The sequence below is a fragment of the Alligator mississippiensis genome, chromosome 13 (assembly GCF_030867095.1).
Source record: "Alligator mississippiensis isolate rAllMis1 chromosome 13, rAllMis1, whole genome shotgun sequence".
In the NCBI taxonomy this organism is placed as follows: Eukaryota; Metazoa; Chordata; order Crocodylia; family Alligatoridae; genus Alligator; species Alligator mississippiensis.
The window spans coordinates 16104774-16117578 of record NC_081836.1 but is presented as its reverse complement, the minus strand read 5'-3'; the positions used below and the strand labels follow the sequence as shown (position 1 = coordinate 16117578).

Here is a 12805-nt window from a genome sequence, read left to right as displayed (position 1 = left end):
CTTTGCTAGTCAAAGCTTTGCAGTAAATTCCCAGCGTGGAAAAAGACTTAGAAATAGGCAGACTCAGAAAAAGCAAATCTTGTTTTAGGGTGCCTCAATGCAGCATATTCCCCTAGCTGGTAAATATACAGTTTCCCGCTTACGCGGGGGCACTGGATCCTAACACATAGCTTGTTGAAATTGGCTTGGTTTGTTTGAGGATTTGACATCCATTTTGTCTGCCAGGGTGGTTTGTAAAGAAGCTGTTTGGAAATGCTCAGTCTCTTGGATTTAACTCCCATTGTTGCAACTTTTGGTTATGCCATGAACTCCAGGTAAACCTGAAAGATACCTTCATCAGCAATGAGCTCTCTTACCCCAACTTAGCAAGTACCATAACAATCCAAAACCTGTAATGGATAGCATTAATGGCCAGCTAAGAGAGAGAACTGTCTGGCATCTTGGGAAAGTACATCAGCAGAATTTGCACAGACCCAGCCACAATGCATTAAAGGATTAATGCCAGTTTTGGTTTTTTCCAGGAGATGCCAGAATGGTGAGTTTAAGTTAATACTCCAGGCTGTCTCCCCCTGAATGCTGGGTGTAGCGGTTGGCAGGATTCTCAGACCATTTTTATGCTGACGTTACAGATCTTATATATTGTTTTGAACACAGTAAAACACACCGAGGACAGTGTGCTCTCCTGCTGCTGTGACTTCAGGTCCAAATCTTGTTCAGAAAGAGTATCTAGTCACAGGTGCTATTTATCTTACAGCTGCCTCCACAGGAACACACCTGAGCAGGCCTCTCAAGTATACTGGTGATACGGTTTTATTCCAAAGGCCTTCTGCTGTCCCTCTGCACCTAGGGCACCATCTACGTCCTTCTACCTGCTGTGATCCACACAGCTTTGCCCTTCATGTGTCAATGAGAACCTCCTGTATCTACAATTGTTTTTCCTAACTGGTGCTAAAGGATGCCCCATTCTCCACTGCCTTGTGTGTTGTGTTGTCAAGCAAGTGCAAGAGAGATGTGATGTGCTCTGCTTTGGTTACATTCCACCACTGTGACCTGGTAGCATTTTACCTTCACTTTACACAGATGGAAACACAAAATATGGCACAGCAGAGAAAAGGACCCAGTGGTTACCTAACACTCCCAAGATCTAATGACCATTGGCATGCCCGAGAGGAGAGGACCTCATGCACAAACCGGTCATATGTCCTCCATACATCAGTATCACTGAGGCAACGATTAAAAAATAACTGGGAGGTTCCCTTCCCGGGGGAGTGCTGTCTACTGGTTAGAATGGAAGACTGGCGGCAGGACTCCTGGGTCCTGCTGCCAGCTCACCTTCTCAGTTGTGAAATAGACTTGAAGTGACATGACCCTACATCAAATTAGGTATCTCCCTCTCCCCATCTGAAGATAGGAACAATGAATGATATGACTAAGTTAATATTTGCAAAGGGCGTAGAGAATCTGACATGCAGCAGCACATGAGCGTTATCATTAGCCTGTCTCATTGTTTAATTCTCACCCAGAACATGAAGCTTGAGTATGCTGACAAGAGATACTACTACTAACCTTCTGCCAAGCCCACAAAGATCAAGAAGTCTCTGTTACTGCCCAGTAGGTGATAAGCGATTTTCCCTGTCAATGTTTCCCACAACAGGGATGCAAGCTCTTTCCAGTGGATCCCCTTAGCTTGCTGATCTCAAGTTTTACTCAAGTACGACCCTGTTCCATGAAAGGGACAACGGTTTCCAATTTATAGCACTTCCCAAGCAGGTCAGCTGTGCAGGACTGTAAGAGAGGATATAGTGCCCTTGTTTAAAGAATGGAGCAGTGTGTAGCCCTGGTGCCTGTTGTAATTTGAGAAATCCTTCATCTCATGATGGGAGAACAGAACAAGTTAAAGTAGCCCAGAAAGGAGCCCCACCAGGTGACTCAGGGTAATGAGTGACCAAACGAGATTAGAAAGGTTAGATGGAAAGCCTCCCTGATGTGTAGCAAGACAAGGAGGTAGAAAAGGCATCTCTAGTAGCCCTGTGGTTAGACTAAAAGCAATTCCCTACCTTAGCTCTGACAGCTAAAGCCCAGCTCAGGGTATAAATGTGACTCCACTGAAGTCTGCAGTATTATGGCATGAGCAGCAGCATACAATTTCCCTCTGGCCCTGAGTAGGGGAACACATCACCAGACATTCAGTTACCCTAGCACAGGCTTTTAATACAAAGCTTTGTCACTATTTTTCTCCACCAGTGCTTCTATTTTGGATCAATGGCACTCTGCATCAAGCTATCCAAGACATTTAATGCAACGCACCAACAAATCCTCTTCCAGATGCTATGTCAAAAAATCCAGAGAGGGTTTCTGCTGAACAGGTCCCACCAAAAGCAAGGTTTCTTTTTTAAAGGCCCCCTACCTGCTGTGTAGCCCCAAGTGTTTCGAGTTCTCCAAGAGATCTCCCGTGGACAGGAGCGGCCTGGTAGTGAAACCCTACGTTATTTACTGCACTACAAACAAGTAGCGTCTCGGTCGCCTAGGCGATGACATTGGAGCTGTTGAAAGCTATGTGAGAAGTGTGGCAAAGGCTTGCGCTCTCCTTCCTGGAATACAAGGCAGTTACAAGGGGGTGGGGAACACTCAGCCGGCAGCGCCTGGGCATTAAGATGGTCACTACAGCTAAGTGGCTTGCCAAACTGGCTGGCTCATCCAGGACTCCGGAAAACACTGAATAGCTGATGGCACAGCCCCCTGGTAAATAGTCATGGAGGGAGACTCCCTGTCTTATTAGTATTAAATCATGGTTGAATAAGGCAGAGACATAACACACGTCCCACTGTGCAAATGAGGCTGTTAATCAAATCTGAAATCAGTGGGGTTGTTGGGTTCACCCTTTTTGGTGCTCACGTGGAGTAGTTTTCCCACCCCTCCTGAAGAATGAGATGAGGTGATGGGGACAGACTAGCTTAGTGACCAGGCAGAGAAGTCATACTTCTTCCACATACTTACATATAGTAATTTCATGGGCACTGACAAACAAAACTGCTCTTTTAACACTCACAAAGGGATGAAATTACACCCAGAAGATAGGGAGTTAGAGAAGTCACAATAATTACAAAGAATTTCTTTCTCCCCTCAGGCCTTCACTGAACAGAATAATTTATCTTGGGCATGTGGACCCTAGTAACATTTGAGTAGGTATGGGGAAAATTGATCCACCAAGATGCGTGGAGAGCAGCAGTGGGTAAAGAACAAGCTTGAAACTTGGGTCACTCTTGTTAGAAACACTATGTATGTTGAACTGTGATCAATCAAGGATGCATTAATTAGACCTTAAATGTAGTATTCATTTTAATATAGATTAGCCAATCTTATCGCCCTGCCTTTAAGACCAAATTTATCTATTGTCTATTTCGGAATGTATTTCTCAGAATCTCAAGAATTTCCCATTTAATACAATTAGCTTCTTGTTTACGAATATACTTCATTTGTAGTTTGCAATCTTACTGTAATAGCTGGAGGAAACTTTCACAACTGGATGTCTCTTCTCTCATTACTATCAATAATTAGTCAGGAAGCTGCCTGTGATCAGAAATTAAGAATCGGGAAGCAAGTTGGAACATGCTTTCTTCAAAAAAGAAAAAAAAATTAGAGGGGACTTTTCTAATTATGATAAGGTTTTGTTGACATTTGTAGACTGTAGGGAATGAAGAATGTGAAAGTAGGAATGAGAAAATTGGTGTCTAATCACAGTGTTGCATATCACATCTCATTAAATGGTGTGCTGGTTGTATATTCTATTTGCATAATAATTATTAGCATCATTTCTGTTCCTGATCATCATTTACTTTACCCATAAATTGTTTCTAAAAGCAGTACATTTTCAGTAACTCTCTATGCACCAGTGCATGGTATAAACTCCTCCTCCTTACTATATTTGATATACAAAAAGGAAAGTTTTAAGCTAAACATATTCTCTACATGATAGTGAGCTCATGTAAAAGGGCAGAATGGCTTTGTGGTTGAACTAGGCTTTGAGAGATCTGGGTCCAGTTGCAACACTGCCACAGACTATGTACATGATCCTAGGCAGGTTGCTTAGGGCCAAGATTTTAAAGGTACTTTGCCATATTAGGGAGTTTTGAAAATCCCAATAGTTGTCTATTTGTGCCTTTAGATGTCTAAATACCTTTAGAAATGCCTAGCCCTGCAGATTCTAATTAATTTAAATGAAACTCTGAACTTTCTGTTGCTTATATGCATTTATGGGTCTGTGTATTGCTAAATTCAAAATCTGAACTAAAAAGTTTATTTAAAAAAAGTATCTCAGTATAGGTATATCCATACGAGGAGGAAGATAAAACCTCCTGTACTGATAGAAGGTACTTTATGCTGCCTTACCACTTGTACATTTTGGGTTGTGCCATATGACTGCACCAGTAAAGTATCATCACAAACCAAAACACTTCTATCAAGAGAAAAATCTTGCATAGACTAGGCCTAAGTGAAATTTGGTTTTGAGAGGCTGAGGTAGGGCTGCGCTTTGCTGAACCAAGCTCACAGGTGACTGAAACACTGGCTGAAGCCCTAAATGAAAGAACATCTGTCCAATTACACAGAGAAGTTCCCCCAGAGAGGGGCTCCCCAGGGAGTCTTACTGCAGAGAGTACCAGCAGATGGGCAATTAAACACCCCACAGCTGGCAAAGGCAATAAAGTGAATTGAATCTCCAGGTGGCACTTGGCAGGAAGCATGTTGTTCTTTGATGCTGGCAGTATGACAGGATTTCAGAGAGGGAAAAGGCACCAGACCAGGCGGGGAAACTCCTCAATCATTAACCATTTTGTGGAATCAGTGCACAGGTCATGTTCTTAAGTGACTGCGTTCTTGTTAGTAACAATACACTTATAATTTGTGCCCAAACAATGATGTCCCCCCCTAATGAGGGCTTTAGTTATCAAAAACTGGCCTTTCTATAACACTTTTCATCTGAGGATCTCAAAGCATTTAACAAAGATTAATGAAGACTCAACAAGTGTTCATTATATCCATTCTCCAAGGGAAAATTAACACACAGGGAAGTTTGACTGACTCCATATTAGGACTGGAGATAAAATCCAGAACTCGTGCTCCAAGTGCTAGGAATGAGAAAAGCACCAAACGTTCCATCCAGGCAGGAGCTATTTGCCTATTATGAAGCATGGAAGTGGTTCTCAACACCGTGCATTGGTTCTGCTCCATTGAAGTGGTAGCTTTCATTTTGAACTGACCTGGTTCTGTTTAGAAACCCATTCAAGAGCTGCTTTGAGGTACAAAATCTACAAGATAAAGGACTTGCATTATAGTACCTCCCTTCCATATCTCCTCCAGAATGAGGAACAAGAGCATTGCATCTTTGATGCTTCTGGGGACAGAAAACCTACAGAAGTAAAATTTCATAGATTTCATAGACATTTGGGCTGGAAGGGGGTGGGGATCAGAGTCCAGCTCCCTGCCCCAGGGGCAGGAAGTCAGCAGGGATCAAAAGTCGGTGCTTGAACCACCTCCGGCAGCAGTCTATTCCAAACCTTGGGGGCTCGGACAGTGAAGGAGTTCTTTCTTATGTCCAGCCTGAATCGGTTGCAGTGGAGTTTGTGACCGTTCTATCTTGTCATCCCTTGGGATGCTCTGGTGAACAGATGTTCCCCCAGATCCTGGTGAACACCCCTGATAAACTTATAGGTGGCCATCAGATCACCCCTGAGCCTGCGCTTTTCCCGGCTGAAGAGTCCCATGGCTCTCAGCCTCTCATCATAAGGTCTGTTTTCCTGACCTCTGATCATGCGCATGGCTCTCCTCTGCACTCTCTCAAGCTTCTCCACATCCTTTTTGAATTGTGGAGCCCAAACTGGATGCAGTACTCCAGCTGCGGCCTCACCAAGGCTGAGTACAATGGGAGAATGACGTCCCGGGATTTGCTTGAGAAGCATCTACGGATGCAAGCAAGCATTTTACTTGCTTTACTAGCCACAGCATCACACTGAAGGCTCATGTTCATCTTGTGGTCAATCATGCCTCCCCCCAAAAAACAAAAAAAATGTACACATCATATTGCTCTGGTAGGTGATCTTTTAAAGATCTGTTAAAATAATTCTGATTAAATGTATTTAAAAACACTTCTCCATTGAAGTAATTTATACAAATAGATAGTAGAACAATACCTTCTCAATTCACTTTTTGTTCTTATAGACAGGATTTGTGATAAGGAAAAAAAATCCACCCCTCTGTTCCCTCTTTGAATGAATCAAAAGTACTTAGGTAAAATTTCAAAGTTAGGAAGAGGCAGGACTGTTTTCCCAAATGATGTGACTGCTTATGGTACACAGCATTGCAAAATAAATTGTGAAGTCTACTGAGCATTCTCAAGCCATTTGTATACTCCTGTGCTTGGATAATTCTCAAGAGAAGAGTTCTCTTTTTAAAAATGTTCCATTAAATTTTGTAGCTTGGCTTCCCCACCTGTGCAATCTTCCTAGCTGGTTATACTAGCATCCATGGTAACCACCATAGTAACAGAGTTCAGCTCACTCCTGCAGGGTCACTAACATGCTCTCTCAGGATTAGAGAGACCAGATCTGGCACAGAGGGCCATATTCTTCTCATTTAAAATGGTGTAAAGCTTGAGTAATCCCAATGAAGTACATGGGCCAAATTCTGCTCTTTGTTTTACCAATGTAAGTCAGAAGAAGCTTCATGAAAAAGCTAAACATGCACCAAATTTTGCTCTCATTCACTCTTGTCATTTCAGATGAGCTCAATTTTTGTCGCTCTGTTGGCTTTTTCCTATTTGACTAATAGGGGAAAATGTCAAATCCAGATACTGCTGTGGTGCTGGTCATCTGAGCACCTGCACAGATAAGGTCACTCCAGAGTTATGCCTAATTGAGTAAGAGCAGAGTGTGGTCTCCCCACTGCACAAGTCAGTAAGTAGAACATCTTTTGGGTAAAGGAGGATTAGTTTCTCGTTTCATGGCACAGTGATTTTGTTCTTTACTTCCAATACACCCTTTATTTAAAAATTTGCAAACTGCATTTAAAAAAACTTGCAACATTAATATATGTTTACAGCCTATGAAATGGATAGTAAATTCTCATCCCTCAACCCAGTCGCAGACCCCCACAACATCATCCCTTTGACTGTCTTGGGAAGATGCCAAACCAAACCTGGGGGAAGTCATGGGGTAGATGCCTCCCTTCTACCCCTCCTTGTACTTCCAAGAAAAGGAGGGCAAAAGCAGCAACAAACCCTAGGCACAATGTGATTCCAGACAGTCAGACCTTTTCTACCTTATTCTAGCTTTCCACTCTTATCCCCACTGACTTTACTGAAGCTGGTCCTAATTAGCTACAGCGTGTGAATCAGGCACATCGTTTTTTATTTCAGTCACCAACACCCCAAGCACCAAGTTGCAAACCACAGCCTAGGAGGGTTGTTGTACACATCTCACTTCTGTCATTTAGGTCATCATTTCCAGAACCTGATTGACATCTAGACTGAAAGAAAAACTAGAAAGCCCTAAACCAGAGGCAACTCAACCTCAGGCACTTGCCCTCACCATCATTTTGATTAGTCTTTTTTATTTTCTTCAAAGCTACAGCGTGCTTGGCCAGGACATAGTACCTCTTCCCTGGTTCCTTGTGTAGAATAAGGGCACTGTTCTGGGGAGAGAAAAATCTCTGTATTTTCTGGGCTGGCCTGGCCAAACAAAGTTTGAGCTGAAAAGCAAACACTGAAATTAATCTGCCTTGGAAATACCTTTTAAGACTTTAGCAAGGCAGAGAGATGAAGGTGTCAGAAAAGGAGGCCAGGATAGTTTGACCAAGCAGGAGAAGAGAGAGTTTTGAAGCATTGTCCCAGCTCTTCCCACCCTGGAAAGTTTCCTCTCCCAGGTCATCAGTTTTGCCCGGTCTAAAAGACTTTGAATACAGGAGGACTCGCTGCTGGGGACAGCAATCCAAGCGCTCCCTGCCAGGCAGGGCTAACAGCCCCCTCCCCAAGCGAAGAGCAGACCAGAGCCCCCGCCGGATGCCTCTCGCAGCCCAGCCTGACCGGCCACTGGGGCGTCCGAGCCCCTGCATCCCTCCGGCTGCCCTGCCTGGCCCCTGCCAGGAGCCTCCAGCGGGCACGGGCGGAGCTGCCCTACCTGGCCGCGGTGCCGTCTGTGCGGGCGGGAAGGCGAGAGCAGGAGGCGCCTCCAGCCCAGGATGGCATCGATGCCAGTGGCAGGCGGGGAAGGGAAGGCGCCAGGCGGCCCGGGACCCCCGGCTGCACCCTGCCACCTCCTCCTCCCGCGCCCCGCGCTCCCCGGGGCCCCGAGCGCGGCGCCTCCTTAACCCCTTGCTGCCCGCGCCCGAGCGCGGGGAGGCGGCTGGGCCGGGCCGGGGTGCGGCGCGGCGCGGAGCGGAGCGGGGGAAGGGGGGGCGTTCGCCGCCTTTCGGCTCCGCGCGGGCGGGAAGCAGCTGCCTCCAGGAGCGGGGAGAGGGCGGGGGGGCAGGGGAGCTCCTTGCAGCCCCACGTGCCCCTCCCCCCGGCCGCGTCCAGTCCTAGAGCCCCCGCGAGGCGGGGCATGGAGACGACGGGGAGTGGGGGGAGCGCGGGGCAGTGACCCCTGGGGCGGCGGGGAAGGGGCACGGAGAGACGGTGCGGACCGGCGCGTGCAGGGCTGGGAAGGGCCCGAGCACGGACTCCCTCGCCCCCGCAGCGGAGGAGCCCGGGGCCGGCGCGGACTGTCACTTTGCGGGCCCCGTCCCTGCACCGCAGGCACCAGCCGGGCCCCCGCTCCCGGAGACGATGCCCCTCGACAGGCACCGGACTACAGCTCCCAGCATGCCCCGCGAGCCCTCATTGGCCGCTGCCTCAGGCGCGCCCGCCTCCCTGCTTCCGCTTCCGGCCGGCGGCGGCGGTTAGCCCCGGGGCTGGGGGCGCCGGGTTTGAATCAGGCCGCTCCCCTTCCCCCTCCCCTCGTCCCCCTGGCCGGGCCCGGGGCCGCTCCCGCCGCCATGAACTTCTCGGAGGGCTTCAAGCTCTCGGGGCTGCTGTGCAAGTTCTCCCCCGACGGGAAGCGCCTGGTGAGGGCCGGGGCCGGGGCTGCCCACGCGCGGCGCGCTGCGGAGACGCCCTCCCCGAGAGGAGGCGGCGGCGGTTGGGGTTTCCCTGCCCCCGGCTCTGCTCTCTGCAGCTGAGAGGGCGGAGGAAAGCACCTGCTTGCGGCTCCCCTGCCTGGTGGCCGCGGCCGGGGGCAGCGCGCCCTCTCGGCCGGCCCTAGAGAAACGAGTCTCCCTGTTGCGTTGTCGAAATGGGGATGAAAGCCCACTGGGTGATTTTTCTCTTGCAAAGACCTGAGAGAGGCCAGCGCTGCCCCCCTACAAGCCGCGGGCCTGCGCCTCCCTTCTGGGGCAGCGCCCGGCTCCCTCGGAAGGATCTGGGGGGCTGCCCTGCCCGGCTCGGGAGGTGCTGGCCTAGAAATTGCTTGTTGAGTTTAAGCAAGTTTGGATTTTAGGTCTGTTCCTCCCCCATTCCCGTGTGTGTTCATAGGTGCTTGTAGCTATTAATATCCTACAGGCACAGTTCATGAAAAGACGCCTCCTCGACATGGCGCGTAGTGCTGTGCTTGCTGCAAAAGTCGGGTCGCAGCTGTTAGTGAAGTAACTGGTGCAGGGACAACTGACTTTTTCTTCTTGCTCTTCATGGATGCGGCTGACTTAGATTGGGTTGTGTAGCGAGGATGTCGTTACCAGGGGGAAGTTCCTATACTTTGTTGTAAGATTTAGGCGTTTGTTTAGTGCACAGGTTTCACAAAACGTCTGGATTTTTTTGTGCGTTTTCTTTTTAAAACGCCACCACGCAGAGCCTAGAGAGCCAGAGCCACTACTGATATTTTGGGCGACAACGGGCAAGTCACTTCACCATGCTGTATCTGCGTTTCCTCTTGAGCCCTCACTGATCAGTCTGGTTAAATTGTAAACTCATAGAGCAGTACAGTACTTACCACAGTGGGGCTCTGACCTCAGTTGTGACCTCTGAATGCTACAGTAATAATGAGACTCGTGAAGGGGAGCACAAACATGATACTACCTAGTCTTAGAGAGATTCATGCTTTTCAAGTTTTTTCTTTCTTTTTCTCCCCCTTAAACTGCAGGGAGAAATTGAAAAGTAATTAATACAAAAATGTACTGGAACCATTTAGTGCATAGTGTGTTTTAAAGCTTGAGCGAATTCAGTGTCCCTTGCTCCTTCTCTCGGCATCAGATATCGATTTTTTTTTTCTTGTAATGTGTGTAAAGCAAAAGTCTTCTAACGTATTATAGTGACACCCAATGGTACAACTCTGTCTTTTTGTGTGATTAGTCTCTGCATTATGGCAATTTATAATGGAATAAAAACCTTCATCTTTTTTATCATGTCAGACAGCATTCAGCCTAGATATTTCATTTTCAAGGTCAGACTTCCCAGTAAATTAATGGGGGTCAAGAAATAACTCTCAAATGTTGAATTAAGTATTAGACTTAAACGTAGTAATGGAAAGAATAGGAATGTGTTCCTACTGCGGTAGATTCTAATTCTGCAGTTGTTTAATTGGGTGTTTAATTTTAGGCGAGTTGTGGGTTTAAAAAAAAATCATGTACTACAGTGGTTCTCAATCTTAGACTCATGATGGCACCTTTATAGAGTCAAAGCACCAATCGTTAGACTCGTGGCATCTCTTCAAAGATGTCAGCTCTTCTTTTTCACTTGATTTTTATCTACAGCAAGATAACAGAGTAATTTCTTTTGTAAAGAGCTCAGGCAGACCACAACAGGTCAGAATGCTTTTAATACTGTGGATTTCAATTTGGAATTTCTGGGTTTCTCTTGTGATCATGTTTGCACACCTAAGAGTGCTAACATTGCATGGCATCCAGAAGCAACTCTGAAAGGCTCTTAAGACAACCCAGTGTGTCATGGCACACTGGTTGAGAATCACTGGCATACCATAGTCTTGTGGCAAGATTTATTTAGACAAATGTATACAAAAACCCTTTTTGTGGTTTTACAATAAAATTTTCTCACTCGAAAAAATTGGCAGAGGGAATGGGGGCACATACAGTGTCTAAAGATATGTTTAGTGAATTTTTTAAAACTAGTTTTTATGTTGACTGTCCAATCTGAACGTGAAAAGAGTACAAAATGTCAACTGTTTCTCTCTTTTTAACCTAAAAATTATTTTTAAATGTTGTTTTTAAATGACAGTTTTCAGCTTTGAATGCATGTTTGGGTTAGTTTTATTTAACTTAAAAATGCACCATTTTAACCAGATTTCTTTTTATATTTTCCTTTTTTACCTTAGTTTAGTGTTTAATATGAATTTGATTGATCTGTCTTTACTCCTCTTGTGTCACTTAGTTATGCGGCTCATAACAAGCCTTCAAATCCAAAAGTATAAATCCTGGTGCATCCAAAGTAGTTGAACTCTAGAGCAACAGGGCAGTGTGTGAATGATACAGCATAAGTCTTGGCATTGTTAATAACTCTGGTATCTGTGTAGCAACTAAGCTGTTATTTTTGTTTGCTTTCAGGCTTCATGCGTGCAGTACCGTTTGATAGTTCGAGATGTGAACACCCTCCAAATCCTTCAGCTCTACACTTGCCTGGATCAGATCCAATATGTGGAATGGTCGTCTGATTCTCTCTTTATATTATGCGCCATGTACAAACGAGGGATTGTTCAGGTAAGGGCAGGTACAGCAGGGCCTGTGATTTCTGTCTAGAACTTACTGTTAAATTTAGAATTTCTAATGCCAAGCTTTAGTTCAGCGTCTTTGCTGAAATAACATGCTCTGATCAATAGCACTTGCTCTGAAGAAAGCCCAAAGTACTTCTCTGAAAGTTTTAAAAGCCTTCTTATTTGAAATCAAAGTAAATTTAAAAAGTACTCAGTAAAATTATAAAACCAAAGGTTCCTGGAGAGCCTCTCAAACTTGCAGTTTCAGAAGGTAATAAATACATGCAGACTTCTCTTAAAGGGAACAAAATCTTTAGACATGTTGGGCATTCAGAATGCAATCCTGACAAAAATTTGTTTTATGATCTGCCTTAATACACAGAGATGTGTGGCTTACTTTTGTAGTGGAATCCAGCGCCAGTCCTTCATGGCCAAAGGCTTTCAAAGATTTCCTGACCTCTGCGGTATGTGCTGATGGAATTTTCTTTTTCAGCTGTAATGTGGTCTGCAGTGAGGAGAAGAGGGTTTGATGTACTGTTCGGTTTGCTGCACTGACTGATCTTCTCTCTGACTTAGGTCTGGTCTTTAGAACAGCCAGACTGGCACTGCAAGATTGACGAAGGGTCAGCAGGATTGGTGGCTTCGTGCTGGAGTCCGGATGGTCGTCACATTCTCAATACCACAGAGTTTCATGTAAGTGTGTAGTCATGACTGTTCCCATAGTGTCAGATGTTCCTGTCTGCCCTCTGGCTCCTAAAATAGCCTGAAGTTCTTAAAGCTGTAGTGTTGCTCATAAGTGCTTATATATTGTTCTGATTTCTTTGGATTAATTCCAATTTGGCCCATATTTGTTTATTTACAGCTTGTTCTTCTTGCCTCTAGTAAAAAGGTGACCTACAGAACTTTATATCAGTTCAATAATAATATTTTGGATAATAATCTATCTCAGCTTTCATTTTAAAGAGCATAGCACAATGTGACCCAAAATTCAGATTTAGGCTTAAAAAAAAAAATCCCTCCACACTTTTCCAAAATCTATGAACACAAATGTTCCTATGGTTCTAACTGAGCATCTG

General features: G+C 45.7%; 2 protein-coding genes across 7 annotated transcripts in view; one reads left to right on the top strand and one right to left on the bottom strand.

The window, feature by feature from the left end:
• TP73 (tumor protein p73) overlaps window positions 1-8405 on the bottom strand; it is a 76334-nt gene extending 67929 nt beyond the window's left edge. For 5 of the 6 annotated variants that reach the window (XM_019493927.2, XM_019493929.2, XM_019493931.2 and 2 more), the window contains exon 1: window positions 8172-8405. In XM_019493927.2, the coding sequence (XP_019349472.1) occupies window positions 8172-8239 (68 nt within the window). In that variant the 5' untranslated portion in view covers window positions 8240-8405. Of the gene's footprint in view, window positions 1-2407; window positions 2499-8171 lie in introns of those variants that run through there. The other variant, XM_019493933.2, reaches the window with a different exon arrangement.
• Window positions 8406-8751: 346 nt separating this feature from the next.
• The window catches only part of WRAP73 (WD repeat containing, antisense to TP73), a 38658-nt gene continuing 34604 nt past the window's right edge, over window positions 8752-12805 (top strand). The window contains exons 1-3 of the mRNA XM_006259597.4: window positions 8752-9096; window positions 11584-11736; window positions 12306-12422. Coding sequence (XP_006259659.2) covers window positions 9028-9096; window positions 11584-11736; window positions 12306-12422 — 339 coding nt within the window. The 5' untranslated portion in view covers window positions 8752-9027. The remainder of the gene's footprint in view (window positions 9097-11583; window positions 11737-12305; window positions 12423-12805) is intronic.